At 41.3% G+C, this 12,347-nt stretch overlaps 1 protein-coding gene across 2 annotated transcripts in view; it reads left to right on the forward strand.

The window, feature by feature from the left end:
- The window catches only part of daam2 (dishevelled associated activator of morphogenesis 2), a 117,371-nt gene that overhangs the window by 99,218 nt on the left and 5,806 nt on the right, over nucleotides 1-12,347 (forward strand). For both annotated transcript variants that reach the window (XM_024439692.2, XM_024439693.2), the window contains 7 exons: nucleotides 2,852-2,936; nucleotides 7,122-7,228; nucleotides 7,770-7,858; nucleotides 10,543-10,711; nucleotides 10,910-11,017; nucleotides 11,322-11,382; nucleotides 11,620-11,751. In XM_024439692.2, coding sequence (XP_024295460.2) covers nucleotides 2,852-2,936; nucleotides 7,122-7,228; nucleotides 7,770-7,858; nucleotides 10,543-10,711; nucleotides 10,910-11,017; nucleotides 11,322-11,382; nucleotides 11,620-11,751 — 751 coding nt within the window. The remainder of the gene's footprint in view (nucleotides 1-2,851; nucleotides 2,937-7,121; nucleotides 7,229-7,769; nucleotides 7,859-10,542; nucleotides 10,712-10,909; nucleotides 11,018-11,321; nucleotides 11,383-11,619; nucleotides 11,752-12,347) is intronic.

The raw sequence follows: 12,347 nt of genomic DNA on the forward strand, positions 1-12,347 counted from the left end.
CCCTGAACTATACTGCAAAGTAAGTACACGGTAACTCAATTGACTCCTCTGTGGTGCCGTGGTAGCAAGGAGGTGGGGGGATGGGACCTCCGAGGGTCAAGCGTTCCACAAAGATGCTGGCCCATGTTGACTTAGATGCTTCCCACAGTTGTGGCAAATTGGCTGGATGTCCTTTGGGTGGTGGACCATTCTTGATACACACGGGAAACTGTTGAATGTGAAAAACCCAGCAGCATTGCAGTTCTTGACACACTCAAACTGGTGTGCCTGGCACCTATTACCATAACACTTTCACTTGTTTAAATATTTTGTCTTGCCCATTCACCCTCTGAATGGCACACATCCATGTCTCAATTGTCTCAAAGATTAAAAATCCTTCTTTAGCCTATCTTCTCTCCTTCATCTACACTGATTTAACAGGTGACATCAATAACTGTAGCTTTTACCTGGTCAGTGTATATTTAATGGACTCCTCAAGGAGGAGGAGATCTGTTCAGGAAATGCAATTATATGGCATAGTAGTCATTTAGAAGAACAGGGATTTTTAAACTGGAGCCAAGGATGTGTGATTTGAAAAACATGACATTCCTTTTTGCTGATTTGTCGAAGTAATGTCGATTTGATTTGGATTTGATTTGATTTAATTGGGGAATCACAGTTATAAGCATGACTGAAATGATAAATGTCTAAAACTAGACAAACAGTATAACTTCTCCTCTGGGGATGTCCAGTCACATAACATCTTGACTGGGATCAATTTTTGTCACTTCCAAGGAGCTAACTTCTCCCCCAATTCACAATATGGCCATTTGTATACTTTAGTGCCCTAAGAGAGATGATTGAGAGTCTTGTCCCACTTCACAGATCAATAGACAGGATTTTAGAGCCCCCACATGCCCTGGAGCTCAGGGCACTGTCATTGCCTACGTCCCAAATGGCACCCTATTCCCTATGTTGTGCATTACTTTTGACCAGAGCTCTATAGGCCTAAGGGTCCCATTTAGGATGCCGCCAATGCCATTGCCTAAAAACTAGTGGGTACATACACAGGCCCAACCATTTACAAATGAGGTCAGTCTGTAGTCAGTAGGGCTTTGTTGTGTACTGCCAGAGTGTCATCGATCCAAACCTAATGCAGTGGGCATTGATCAACTCTGCTGCTGTTGGCCATACTCTCGAGGTCGAGTATGTACTGCTTTACCAGACCAATGTATGGAAGTTTACCCTACGGTACTACAGTACATTGGAGTGATTGTGTTGCTTGTACTGTTGGTTTTTCATTAGTCAATCCTTTGGTTATGTTATAACCTAGTTGAACGGATAGGTTGATATGCTAGTATTTGAGCACAACCAATTTACTGTGCATGGCGAACTCATTTTGACAGGCTATGTAATGTGAAGTGCTTTATTTTGTTAGGTTCTACTTATGAGTAAATAACTCACGGACACTTAAGAAGCTTAACCAAGTTGAATTCTTCCCAAAGGGTCGATACAGCTGTAATTCAGACAAAAAACATTTCACACAAGCACTGATATTTAACCCTTTCTCCTAGGCTGAGTCTTCTCCTCCACAACTGAACAGCCAATGCATCCCTGTTGCTAGACAGAACCTTAGTGATATATGTTCTTCCTCACTTCATCTAACCTGAAGTGCTCACTCCTCCCCAGCTCAAGGTTATAGATTCCAGACTGTGTCTCTTCTCCTCCCAGAGTATCCCTGATGGCTAACAATAACATATCCTGACATAATGTAAACAGTATACATGACCCTCTCTCCATCAGTGACATTGTTAGTTTCTAAGATCTCCACCCGTCTCCCCTTATCAATGCCTGCCACATGTAATCACATCCCTGCACTCAGCACATTCCAAGCTTAGCTGCACACATGATATACCTTCCTCCTATAACCCGTAAGTTCTGGTGTAGACCCTCTAAACCTCAGCACTCCATCAGTGACATGTATATTTTCATACTCTCAGAACCCAACAGTTTGCATTGTGTAACACATTGCCTGGTGGGGCTAAGCTATATTGACTTTTCAATATGAACCCACGTTGATTGGAAACATGGCACCACTTTGTGTTTGTTTGCAAATGGTTGGTTAGCTTCTACAGTGCTAATTGTCCCCCACCCATGAAATTGGGAGGGGGGCTATGGATCTGTCTCTGTCTGGATGTACTTTAGTACGTACGTCACACGATATCTCACACACCACTGGCCGGATTTTGGCAAACCTTAGGTGAATAATGCAGGTAGGCTAGTAGTTAGAGTGTTGGGCCAGTAACTGAAAGTTTGCTGGATCGAATCCCAGAACTGACAAGGTAAAAATCTGTCATTCTGCAAGGCAGTTAACACACTGGGAGCCGAAGACGTGGATGTCGATTAAGGCAGCCCCCGGCACCTCTCTGATTCAGAGGGGATGGGATAAATGTGGAAGACACATTTCAGTTAAAGGATTTCAGTTGTACTACTCACTAGGTATCCACCTTCCATTAATGCATTTTGACATAGAGATCCGGCATTTACAAAAGTACACACATTGGCCCAATTTGGGAGCTGCATCATTAATGGGGGATGACATGTTACTGTTGCCTTGTGAAGAGAGAGAGTTTCTTTTACTGTTCTTCAACAAGGCATTGTACAAGCTAAACTGTGGGTACAAATTACATTTTAAAAATATTAATAAAACACAGTAAACAGAAGACATAAGCGAGCTGAGGCAGTTAAGTCACATATATTGTAGATACAGTATCCCTCCTGCCTCCCTGCAGTTTGCAGTTTGTATCATCATTGCTAACTAAATCTCTCTCATCATTGCTAACTAAATCTCTCTGTTGGTCTGTCCTCGCAGGTTAAAAATGAGCAACGAGGAGATCAAGAGGGCCATTCTAGAGATGGACGAGCGGGAAGAGCTAGCCAAGGACATGCTGGAGCAGGTAATTTAACCTCAATAAAAAATAAATGAAAAACAATCCTTTCATGTCTTACTACACATCTCTTTTGTTATTTGTGTGAATACTTAGGAATGGATTTCCTAAATTAAATTCATTTAGAGATGAATTCCTGGTGATTTAAGTATTTTATTTATCCCAAAAAACGTGGGATAAATACCCCCCCCAAAAAAAAAAAAAAAAAATTTGACTTGCGGAAGGTTTTGGCCCTCGGGCCGCCTGTTGCCGACCCCTGCTCTACCAGATCATCAGCAGACTCCATCACAATAATTTACTGACCCTCTCCAGAAGATGCAGCATTCAAAGCCCCTATTGGTTGACCTGACCTGTCATGATATATTGCTTGTTTGTTTGTTCGTTTTTGGTTAAGAAGCACAATGAGATTTCTATTATGAAAATAAGTTTAATGAATTATTATTATGATTATTAAAAGGGTAGTTCATCATTTTACAATTTAATGTTAAATGGTTCCTCACCCATGTAGACCAGTGACCAGGAGAAACTGTAATCCATGGTTTGTTTTTTTCTGTTGGGGCAGTTTTTTCTGTTTCCTGCCCTATTGGGGCAAAATATTCTTTAGAAATAGTTCCCCAAGTCCAATACCTCAAATGGATAAACATCTTGTTCCCCCATCATGTTCGACAGCGAAAACACAACATATATTTATGTTAGACCACCACCAAATCAAAGAAAAAACACAGCCATTTTTTTCCAGCCAGAGATAAAATCACAAAAGCAGGATTAGAGATAAAATGAATGACTAACCTTTTGAAAATCTTCATCAGATGACAGTCATATGACATGTTACACAGTACATTTATGTTTTGTTCGATAATGTGCATTTTTATATCCACAAATCCCGGTTTACATTGACGCCATGTTCAGAAATTCCTCCAAAATATCCGGAGGAATTATAGAAAGCTACGCCAGATAACAGAAATACTCATCATAAACTTTGACTAAAGACACATGTTCTACATATAATTAAAGATACACTGGTTCTTAATGCAACTGCTGTGTCAGATTTTTTAAAAACGTTACGGAAAAAGGCTAACTATGCAATAATCTGAGATGGCGCTCAGACGTAACCGCCATGTTGGAGTCAACAGAAATACAAAATTACAACATAAATATTCCCTTACCTTTGATGATCTTTCATCAGAATGTAGTGCAAGGAGTCCTAGTTCCACAATAAATCGTTGTTTTGTTCCATAATGTCCAATACTAGTGTCCAAGTAGCTGCATTTGCTATCACTTTCAGCTCACGTGCCCAAAAACTGACTGCTGGTCCAAGATAACTTGCACGAAAACATCCAAAAGATATATTCCAGGTCGAATAAACTGGTCAAACTAAGTAGAGAATCAATCTTCAGGATGTTATTATCATATATATCCAATAACGTTCCAACCGGATCATACGTTTTCATCTGGAGCCAAATGGAACAGCGGTAGCACTCACAGAGAAATGCGCCACAGGAAAATGGCTTTCTGTCGGGACACTGACTATTTCCCCTCCCATTCGGTCAAAGTTCACAGCAAATGCTCCATTACACTTTCTACTGAATGAGGACATCTAGTGGAAGGCGTAGGAAGTGCTTCCAGATCCATATCTTGTTTGGAAAGAATTTCACTTCTTGTTTGGAAGATTGCCTGCCCTATGAGTTCCGTTATACTCAGACATAATTCAAACAGTTTTAGAAACTTCAGAGTGTTTTCTATCCAATAGTAATAATAATATGCATATATTATCAATCTAGGACAGAGTTTGATGCAGTTCACTATGGGCACGCAATTCATCCAAAGTGAAAATACTGCCCCCTATCCTTAACAAGTTTCTTTAAATGTCAAATCAACTCAATATTTGGTGGCTGTTAGCTTGTGGCTGTTTAAAGAAAGAACCCATAGTCACAGAGGAAAGAGATAAATAATTCCTTTTGCCGGGCAAACTTTTATGCAAAGTGAGTCTTGCGGCGTGCATACACATCAACAAAGAAAATCAGGTTAATGCTTTGCTTCGGGCACAACAATAAAGTAGACCACGTGAGAATTAAGACACTTTCTGGCTACATCCTGACTCTTCCCTCTTATCTGAAGTGTGCACATGCACACTCCCTGTCATAGATTTAACACTGGTGGAAACTCCTTCCAACCAATGCTCACACCCATCCTATGCTTTTAAATCCTTTACTGGATGTGTGCAAGTGCACACTTTGGAAGAAGGGTGGAGAATCGTTTTGGCATCTACTTAAGTATAACTCAAAATATTAAGATATTTACCTGTATACAGTACCATTCAAAAGTTTGGAGACACCTACTCATTCCAGTGTTTTTCTTTATTTTTACTATTGTTTAACACTTTTTTTTTTGAAAAATCGAAATATATTTGAGATTCTTCAAAGTAGCCACCCTTTGCCTTGATGACAGCTTTGCACACTCTTGGCATTCTCTCAACCATCTTCATGAGGTAGTCACTTGGAATGCATTTCAATTAACAGGTGTGCCATGTTAAAAGTTCATTTGTGGAATTTCTTTCCTTAATGCGTTTGAGACAATCAGTTGTCTTGTGACAAGGTAGGGGTGGTATATAGAAGATAGCCCTATTTGGTAAAAGACCAAGTCCATATTATGGCAAGAACAGCTCAAATAAGCAAAGAGAAATGACAGTCCATTACTTTAACACAAATTGTCAGTCAATCCGGAAAGAACTTTGAAAGTTTCTTCAAGTGCAGTCGCAAAAACCATCAAGCTCTATGATGAAACTGGCTGTCATGAGGTCCACCACAGGAAAGGAAGACCCAGAGTTACCTCTGCTGCAGAGGATAAGTTCATTAGAGTTACGCCTCTGAAATTGCATCCCAAATAAATGCTTCACAGAGTTCAAGTAACAGACACATCTCAACATCAACTGTTCAGAGGAAACGGAGTGAATCAGGCCTTCATGGTCGAATTGCTGAAAAGAAACCACTAATAAGAAGAGACTTGTTTGGGCCAAGAAACACGAGCAATGGACATTAGACTGGCGGTTATTTGTCCTTTAGTCTGATAAGTCCAAATTTGAGATTTTTGCTTCTAACCGCCATGTCTTTGTGAGATGCGGAGTAGGTGAACGGATGATCTCTGAATGTGTGGTTCCCACCGTGAAGCATGGAGGAGGTGGTGTGATGGTGTGGGAATGCTTTGCTGGTGACACTGTCACTGATTTATTTAGAATTTAAGGCACACTTAACCAGCATGGCTACCACAGCATTCTGCAGCGATACGCCATCCCATCTGGTTTGCGCTTAGTGGGACTATCATTTGTTTTTCAACAGGACAATGAACCAAAACACACCTTCAGGCTGTGTAAGAGCAATTTGACAAAAAAGGAGAGGGATGGAGTGCTGCATCAGATGACCTGGCCTCCACTATCACCCAACATCAACCCAGTTGAGATGGTTTTGGATGAGTTGGACTGCAGAGTGAAGAAAAGCAGCCAACAAGTGCTCAGCATATCTGGGAACTCCTTCAAGACTGTTGGAAAACCATTTCTCATGAAACTGGTTGAGAGAATGCCAAGAGTGTGCAAAGCTGTCATCAAGGCAAAGGGTGGCTACTTTGAATAATCTAAAATATGATATATTTTTTGACTTGTTTGTTATTTAATAGTTTTGATGTCTTCACTATTATTCTACAATGTAGAAAATAGTAAAAAATAAAGAAAAAACATTGCATGGGTAGTTATGTCCAAACTTTTGACTGGTACTGTACATAACTGTAGATTAAACTATGGCCACACAGATGCATGAACATGGAATAAAATCATATATACATGAATCAATTTTGTCAGTCAAAAGTTAAACTCACTTCAACTTGTTTTATGCAAAAGTGGTTACAGCACAAAGGCAGACATATTGTGCGTTTTTTGATGGGCAATCATCTCAATTGACCATCATCCGTCTATAAGGATTACTCCCATTAGCTCAATCTGTCATTTTCACACACAAAAGCTGTGGCCTACAGATGAACCAGAACTATTCTAAACCAGTAAAATTACACAAATGATGATACGAATGCAGGGATGCAAATTCAAGTAATCAATCGTGTATTGCTAACTACATTGACATTTCTTAGATGCAATATAAGAAAACGTGGGTTTTGATTTGAGTTCCTCCTGGGTTTGTGCTTGTGTAGCTGCTGAAGTTTGTCCCTGAAAAGAGTGACATTGACCTCCTGGAAGAGCACAAACACGAGCTGGAGCGCATGGCCCGTGCTGACCGCTTCCTCTTCGAGATGAGCAGGTGAGCTTCGCCATTTTGCAAACACCCCATTTCCAATGAGATTCTATTTGCCTTATATTTTTAACTGTGCTATTTCACAAAAGTTCTGAACCTACAGTAAATATGTTTTACAGACAGTATATTTGACATGAGTTATCTTGTTGTTATTAGTCCCACCCTTCAACCCCTCCCATCTATATGTCATAACACCATCTGTATTAGATTTCTATTTGCCATCTATTTTTTTCAACTGTGCTGTGATGCTTCACAAAAGTTATGAACTTTCTATTCTCATAGTTTCTACAGATTGTAAATTAAAGAAACATTTTTGCTAAAAGTATTATTATATTATTGATCGATTTGACTATGACTTTTCAAATCACCCAAGTATTGCTATCTGCAGCGTTAGCTCCAGGAAAATGTTGCAAGGATATTCTTTGCTTTTTTTCTCGTTTTGAAATGATTTTCCCCGGGGACAACATTAACTCCTAACTCTTTTTTTTTGTTGTGTTTTTTTCTCTCTATCCCGTCCCTTTCATCCCCTCTTTAATCCCACCTCTAGAATTGACCACTACCAGCAGAGACTTCAGGCCCTGTACTTCAAGAAGAAGTTTGCAGAGCGCCTGGCGGAAACCAAGCCCAAGGTGGAAGGTACGATTGAGTAGCTAGTCAAAGACACTCGGGCCTTGTGGTCCTGTGTGGCTCAGTTAGTAAGTGTATGGCCCTAGGGTAATGGGTTTGATTCCCTCTGGGGCCACCCATACGAAAATGTATGCACTCACTGATAAGTTGCTATAGACAAAAGCCTCTGCCAAAGAGCATCTCTTTATTTGGATTCACTTTTTTTCATTTGGGTACATTGAATGTTCTTGAAAAGGCTCCTATAGATGAACTGAAATAGCAGAGGAAATGTGAGGAGAGTAGTCATCACAGACTATTATAAATGAAAAGGCCCTAGTTATCTGTGGTGAAACCACAATGAAGAGAAAGATCTAGTAGGAGGAGAGGAATTGTCAATAAGTCTGTTAATTAGACATCTAGCAAAGCATTTCTCTGAGCTTTTTGTGTTTGTGAGCATGTGTGTGTACGGTATGTGTGAGTCGTGTGTGTGTGTGTGCAGGTGAACTTGTGTGCATGCCCATGTGTGTGTTTGGACCGTTTGTGGACTTTGTTTTTTTCTCCAGTTGAAATAAAGAGTGAAGTTACCAGGGAGGCTGTTTTGGAAAGCTGGTAATTTTTGAGAGGGGAGAGGTGTTCTCATAAACACTGCTGTTCCCTTCTAAGTGCTGCATGGGTAAAGGTTTCCAGCAAAAGGCATGCAGTACACGCATGTGCATATGTGTGCTTGTGCATTTGTGAGTGAGAATGTGTGTGTGTGTGTATTTGCCTGTGATTTGACTGTGCATGCGTGTGTGAGAACGTGACCTTGTATGTGTGTGCTTGTTTTAGAAGTTACCTTAGAGGTTTCTACTCAGGCTTATGACATTAAGACATGCACACTTTAATAACGTTTGAATAAGATATAAGACAAGTAATCCTATCGTAACCTCAGAGCCAACTTTTGATGGGGGAAATAAGCAGCCCTTATACACGCTCAGTGGGATTTATTTCAGAACCTCTCCATGACGCCCATGCAGGATGAGGACAGTTTGTGGGTTCTGGAATGGAATGAGGCAGATACTGTACAAGTAGGATTCAGTCATGTAACTATTGACGGTCTGTATTTCACAGAATGTCTGCTTAATACTGCGTCTGGAAGTATTTGGTGATTTTGGTGTATTTTGACAATGGCTTTTTAAAATAAATATCACTCTTTGCAGTACAGTAGGTGGCTCTGACAGTGTGAAAAGGTTCTTCTCTACCTTTTCACTAAACCTGATTTTGCTCCCTTCACAATTGTCATTGTCGGGAGTAGATAGGAGTAAAGGAAACATCAAGGGGTCAGATTGTTGACGTCTATGAAGCATCTATGAACTGCTTATGTACTTCTTATGAATGTATTATGAAGTCCTTAAGTAGTCTTACTGTTTTCCAAGGCCCACCCAGGACGTTCAGTCCATCAACTGACTTTATAGGAGCTACATATTGTGTGTCTAGCCTTTAATTCCAACCAAAAAGTTTAGCTTCAAGCCAGTGTTTTACAAGCTTCCTCGCAAGAGAACGGACTATAATAATAACAATATGGATTAAAAATATATATTTTTTACATCCATCCAGCCAGGGACTTCAGTTCCCAGGGGGAAGAGAGAGGCAGAGGATGATGTTGTCTCATTTCAAGTATCCCCACCACCACATTGGCTCCACCTGACCTGTGTCGTGTATGGGGTTCAATGCTACCAAACATTCAGATATAAATACGACATGTAGAATATACATCCTCGTCTGTCAGAAATGTCATCTCTGCTATGGAGGAGACATTTCTATCTGGAAAAAATTTGCACTCTCCTGAACTCCACTCATGTTACTGTATTAATTGCGTTCTGTCTTAGTTTTTTTTCAGCTATTTACCGAAACAGTGGCGGGATAACAGCCTATGTTGTTTGAGCTGCAGATTGACCTTTTACAGTGAAGAAAGAGATTTCTGAAGAGATGCGGCCTGTTCTGTGATGCCAACTCTCACTCCAGGGAGAGATAGATTAGGATGGGGATGGCTTTTGTTCTACTAGTACTCCGTAGATCTGTATTGTGGTTTTGTTCCTTTTAAGTCAAAGAAACACTCTCTCTCCTTCCTTTGCATCTGAGGATGTACCCTTTAGCTACTGTGGACATCTTGCATAATGATTGTAGTCTATGTATTAGCTATCATGACACGTTATTTGCCCTCTCTCTCTCTCTCTCGCTGGAGTTTGAGGTTGAACCCTCAGCTAAGACGTCATGGATGTCATCTATGGGCAGATCTCAATTGCATACTCTGTGTGTCCTCTCACCTCGTCTCCTTCTCAAAACCCATTAGAGGAGGTCATCAGAGGGGAGGGACTTCTGGCTTTCTTATCCAATAGGTTTTGAGAAGGAGAAGATAAGAGAGGACGCAAGGAGTACGCATTTGAGATCTTCACCATGTTATAGCTATTACAAAAGATTGCAATTGTTCTCTCTCAGCGGAGTTTGAGGTTCAAACCTTAGCTACTAAGGATGTCTTTCGGTGTTGAATGCAGTTTGTGAAAGCTATCATGATGCATTGCAATTGTTCCCCCCCACCCTCTCTCTCTCTCTCTCTCTTGCTCGCTGGAGTTGAACCGTCATCTACTATGGACTTCATGTCTAGCATTGTTAAATGTAGTCTTATATGTTATAGCTATCACATACAGCTCTCCCTCAACCCCCTTCTCTCTCAGCCATACTGAGTGCCTCTAAGGAGGTGGTCCGCAGTAAGAGGTTGACTCAGACCCTGGAGGTGGTCCTGGCCTTCGGCAACTTCATGAACAAAGGTCAGCGGGGCAACGCCTACGGCTTCAAGGTGTCATCCCTCAACAAGATCGCAGACACCAAGTCCAGCATAGACAGGTCAGAGCGGGCACACGAGGGGTTAACTAACGGTTGCACGAACGGCGAGGGGTTGTGGGCAGAGATTTGCAGATCAAATGTGTGAGTGTGAGAGGGCGTTTGTAAGGGTGAGAGAAAGTGTGTGTTTCTGTGTGTGAGAGAGAGTGGTTTCAATGACGTGTGTTCTCTCAGTATCCATTCTAATGTGTGTTGCAACAGGAACATCACCATGTTGCACTACCTAATCATGATCTTTGAGAAGAACTACCCTGACATCCTCCACATCCAGCAGGACCTGCTCAGCATACCTGAGGCAGCCAAAGTCAAGTAAGTACCCACCGCCTGCTTGACACAGATCTAGGATCAGTTTACCTCATACCGAATCCTAACCTTAACCATTAGGCCGCACACAAAACTGACCTTAGATCAGTGTCTAAACGCAACTTTATCCTCCTCCACTTTACTGAGGTACCATTCAAAAGCTATTTGAAATAGGGTGCTGCTCTATGGGAGCTCAAGGGAGAGGTTGATCTATGATTAGATTATGCTTTATTACCCCAATATACTTAACCCATAGTGGGATAGGATTAAATAATAACTGACATCTGAACGTCTTCCTTTTCTAAACCAGTCTGGCTGAGCTAGAGAAAGAGGTGCACAACATCAAGAGTGGACTGAAGGCTATAGAGACGGTGAGTTGTCAATCATTTGTGTGTCCGCCTGTCTGTCTGTGTGTGCTTGTGATGCGCATCTGGCGACTGTCTCGATGTCTTTACTTACTACACACATTCCTAGGTAATACCTCCCTCACTTAAGAGAAAGAATAAGACATTTTCTGTGCATACAAGAGTGTATGTTACAAAGACTAACAACAGAAAAAGTGAGTGAAAAAGAAAGTGAAATGATAACATCCCTCTCTCCCCCTTCAGGAGCTGCAGTACCAGCAGAGCAGGACGACGGACCGGGGGGACAAGTTTGTCCCCGTGGTGGGGGACTTCATCACAGTGGCCAGCTTTAGCTTCTCTGAGCTAGAAGACCTTCTGAACGAGGCCAAGGACAAGGTAGAAACCGTTAACCTCTCAACCCCTTGAAGTAGGCCAAGGACAAGGTAGTGTCCCCTCTCAACCATGAACATTAATGGCTCCAATCCCATTCAGAATACTCTTGCCAAACCAGTAGGAGAGAGAGAGAGAGGAGTTGGTGGTGGGTAAGAGAGGGAAGAGAGGAACCTTTGTGCATCTTTCCAATCCTGTGTGATTACTAATATTTATATATTTTTAATTCCATTCCTTTACTTTAGATTGTGTGTATTGTTAGATACTACTGCACTGTTGGAGCTAGAAACACAAGCATTTCGCTACACCCGCAATAGCATCTGCATGTGACAAATACAATTTGATTTGATTTGACTTGAACAGGCCGGGGAACCCCGATGTTGAATTTGTTTCTCTCTGTTTATCAGATTTATTACTGTTGAAATGTAGTTGGTCTCCTCAGTAACCTCCTTCTAAGGGAATGAGAGAAAGGCTTTTTGAACTCTGTAGGGGACAACGGGTTGTAGTGGAATGCGTATGAGAATGTTTGAGTGGGAAGGCAGTTGCTATGTTTTGCAGTATTTTTCGATTATGTGTGTGTGTGTGTCGGTGAGTCACATGGC

The sequence above is a fragment of the Oncorhynchus tshawytscha genome, linkage group LG12 (genome assembly GCF_018296145.1).
Source record: "Oncorhynchus tshawytscha isolate Ot180627B linkage group LG12, Otsh_v2.0, whole genome shotgun sequence".
NCBI lineage: Eukaryota > Metazoa > Chordata > Actinopteri > Salmoniformes > Salmonidae > Oncorhynchus > Oncorhynchus tshawytscha.